The following is a 3,101-nucleotide window of genomic DNA, read 5'->3' on the forward strand; positions in this document are numbered from 1 at the left end:
TGCATGGTGAGACTGGGGGAAGGGAAGTAAAGTACAAGAGACGGAGGGAGGGAGGAGCTGCTCCACTCTGCCCTGAGAAAACACACCGCCACTGGGCAGTGAGATGGGGCTGGGGAGAGAGTGGGGGAAGGGGGTGTGGGTATGGGGTTAGTGAGGGGAATAGGGAATATGGAGCTGGGGGTCAGGTAGGGGGAAGGGGATGTTTGTGGGGTTAAGTAGGGTAAGTGTTGTGGATGGGGGGTCTGGGGGTGAAGACTAGGGTGCTGGAGCTGGAACTAGGACTGGAGAGAGGATCACAGATAGACAGACACAGGCAGACATGACCCAGCTCTACCTCTCTAATCCGTCTGTCTGTCTGCTTCCCACATGGCATTATAGAAGGTATCTATTATCCTTCCTTTACCAGCCTCTCTGTAACTCTTACATCTCCTCCCCTTCCAAGTGTCTCGCATAATCCTCACCCTCCCCGTCTCTCCTCTGCCACCTCCACTCTACCTTGTCCTCCTTCCCATCTCTCATTTTCCCCTCACCCCCTTACCTGGTTCAGGCAAGCCTGTATGCTCTGCTCCAAGCTCCGGATGTCTTTCTTTGGGGACAGATCTTTGAGAGCTCTCCCCCGGCATGGCTGTCTCTGGATCTCTCTGGTTCTGACGCAACAATAACTCCACACCACCCAGCAGCCAAGGTGAACAGAGAGAGAGTGCGCAGTAGAGGAAGGAGCAGAGAGAGAGAGAGAAAGAGGGTGAATGCTCAGTGTGCCTCTCTCTGTGGTGCAGCAGAGCAGTGATGATGCTATGAGTGAGAGTGTGTGTGGGTCTCGCGATGCTGCTAGTGTGTGTGTGGGCGCATATGTTTGTGTGGAATCTGAGAGGGAGCTGCAGTATTCTCTCTCATTCCCCGGCTGAGCAGCACTGCCTCCCTCCTCCCCTCCCTCTTTCCTTTCCATCCCACTCTCCTTCCCATCCCTCTTTCCCTCCCTCCCTGGTGATGACTTGATAGTCAGCGATGATGTCAGCAGATTTCTGCTGCTGCCTGAGCGCTGCCCCCATCCTTACAGGAAGGTACTGCAGAGACAGAGGGCTGGAGAGAGGGTGTGCGGAGAAGATGGGCTATTGCAGAAAAAGTGATGGAGGAAATAACGTTAGTGAAAGGGAGATTGAAGGAGAGAGTTACAAAGAAAGAAAAGAGAGGGAGATGTTCAGTCTCCTCCTCCTCCCTTTCCATTTGTTCCCCCCAAATCCCACAGATCACTGGCAGTCTCCATGGCAACCCCAAGCTTCCCACGCTGGGTGTGTGAGTATGTGTGTGTATCAGGGGGTTTCTGCCTATGCTCTGCCAGCTCAACAGAATCCCCTCCTCCTCTCTCTGTCAATTCCAGCCCAGCTGGCATTCATACATCAGCGGTAATATCCTCCTCTCTCATCTGCTTATTCATATTTCCCTGCTCCTCGCTCACCTGAGGTCAGCAACACACAGAAACACACTCCCCTCAGACAGGACCTGGTCTCTATGACAACAGTCAATACTTGGACTGCTGGCTGGCTGTGCTCAGCGGTGATGATCAATCAGTCAATAAACCAACCAATCAATGGAGTTACTTAGCAGCAAACTCTCTATACCGCAACAGGAGCTCAACACCCAAGGGGCCAGAGTTCAAAAGGAACCGTCTGAGCCTTTTTCATTATTACATATTTACGTTATTTACATATATGTTGGAACTGCTACAGAAAAATAATATGTAGATCAGTCATGATTCTCTCATGTCAGTTCTACAGCTAATTACTGTCATGTGTTACATTCTAGGCAGTGGTGTAAAGTACTTAAGTGAAAATGCTGCTCTTAAACGCTAGTAAAACTAAATGCATGCTCTTCAACCGATCGCTGCCGCACCCGCCTGCCCGACTAGCATCACTACTCTGGACGGTTCTGACTTAGAATATGTGGACAACTACAAATACCTAGGTTTCTGGCTAGACTGTAAACTCTCCTTCCAGACTCATATTAAGCATCTCCAATCTAAAATTAAATCTAGAATCAGCTTCCTATTTCGCAACAAAGCCTCCTTCACTCACGCTGCCAAACATACCCTCGTAAAACTGACTATCCTACCGATCCTCGACTTCGGCGATGTCATTTACAAAATAGCCTCCAACACTCTACTCAGCAAACTGGGTGCAGTCTATCACAGTGCCATCCGTTTTGTCACCAAAGCCCCATATACCACCCACCACTGCGACCTGTATGCTCTAGTCGGCTGGCCCTCGCTACATATTCGTCGCCAGACCCACTGGCTCCAGGTCATCTATAAGTCTTTGCTAGGTAAAGCTATGCCTTATCTCAGCTCACTGGTCACCATAACAGCACCCACCCGTAGCACACGCTCCAGCAGGTACAGTGCCTTGCGAAAGTATTCGGCCCCCTTGAACTTTGCGACCTTTTGCCACATTTCAGGCTTCCAACATAAAGATATAAAACTGTATTTTTTTGTGAAGAATCAACAAGTGGGACACAATCATGAAGTGGAACGACATTTATTGGATATTTCAAACTTTTTTAACAAATCAAAAACTGAAAAATTGGGCGTGCAAAATTATTCAGCCCCTTTACTTTCAGTGCAGCAAACTCTCTCCAGAAGTTCAGTGAGGATCTCTGAATGATCCAATGTTGACCTAAATGACTAATGATGATAAATACAATCCACCTGTGTGTAATCAAGTCTCCGTATAAATGCACCTGCACTGTGATAGTCTCAGAGGTCCGTTAAAAGCGCAGAGAGCATCATGAAGAACAAGGAACACACCAGGCAGGTCCGAGATACTGTTGTGAAGAAGTTTAAAGCCGGATTTGGATACAAAAGATTTCCCAAGCTTTAAACATCCCAAGGAGCACTGTGCAAGCGATAATATTTAAATGGAAGGAGTATCAGACCACTGCAAATCTACCAAGACCTGGCCGTCCCTCTAAACTTTCAGCTCATACAAGGAGAAGACTGATCAGAGATGCAGCCAAGAGGCCCATGATCACTCTGGATGAATTGCAGAGATCTACAGCTGAGGTGGGAGACTCTGTCCATAGGACAACAATCAGTCGTATATTGCACA

General features: G+C 48.5%; 1 protein-coding gene across 1 annotated transcript in view; it reads right to left on the minus strand.

The window, feature by feature from the left end:
* Positions 1–828, minus strand: part of LOC109901900 (microtubule-associated protein futsch-like) — a 21,318-nt gene extending 20,490 nt beyond the window's left edge. The window contains exon 1 of the mRNA XM_031786901.1: positions 539–828. Coding sequence (XP_031642761.1) covers positions 539–623 — 85 coding nt within the window. The 5' untranslated portion in view covers positions 624–828. The remainder of the gene's footprint in view (positions 1–538) is intronic.
* Between the last annotated feature and the right edge of the window lie 2,273 nt (positions 829–3,101).

The sequence above is a fragment of the Oncorhynchus kisutch genome, linkage group LG13, assembly GCF_002021735.2.
Source record: "Oncorhynchus kisutch isolate 150728-3 linkage group LG13, Okis_V2, whole genome shotgun sequence".
NCBI lineage: Eukaryota > Metazoa > Chordata > Actinopteri > Salmoniformes > Salmonidae > Oncorhynchus > Oncorhynchus kisutch.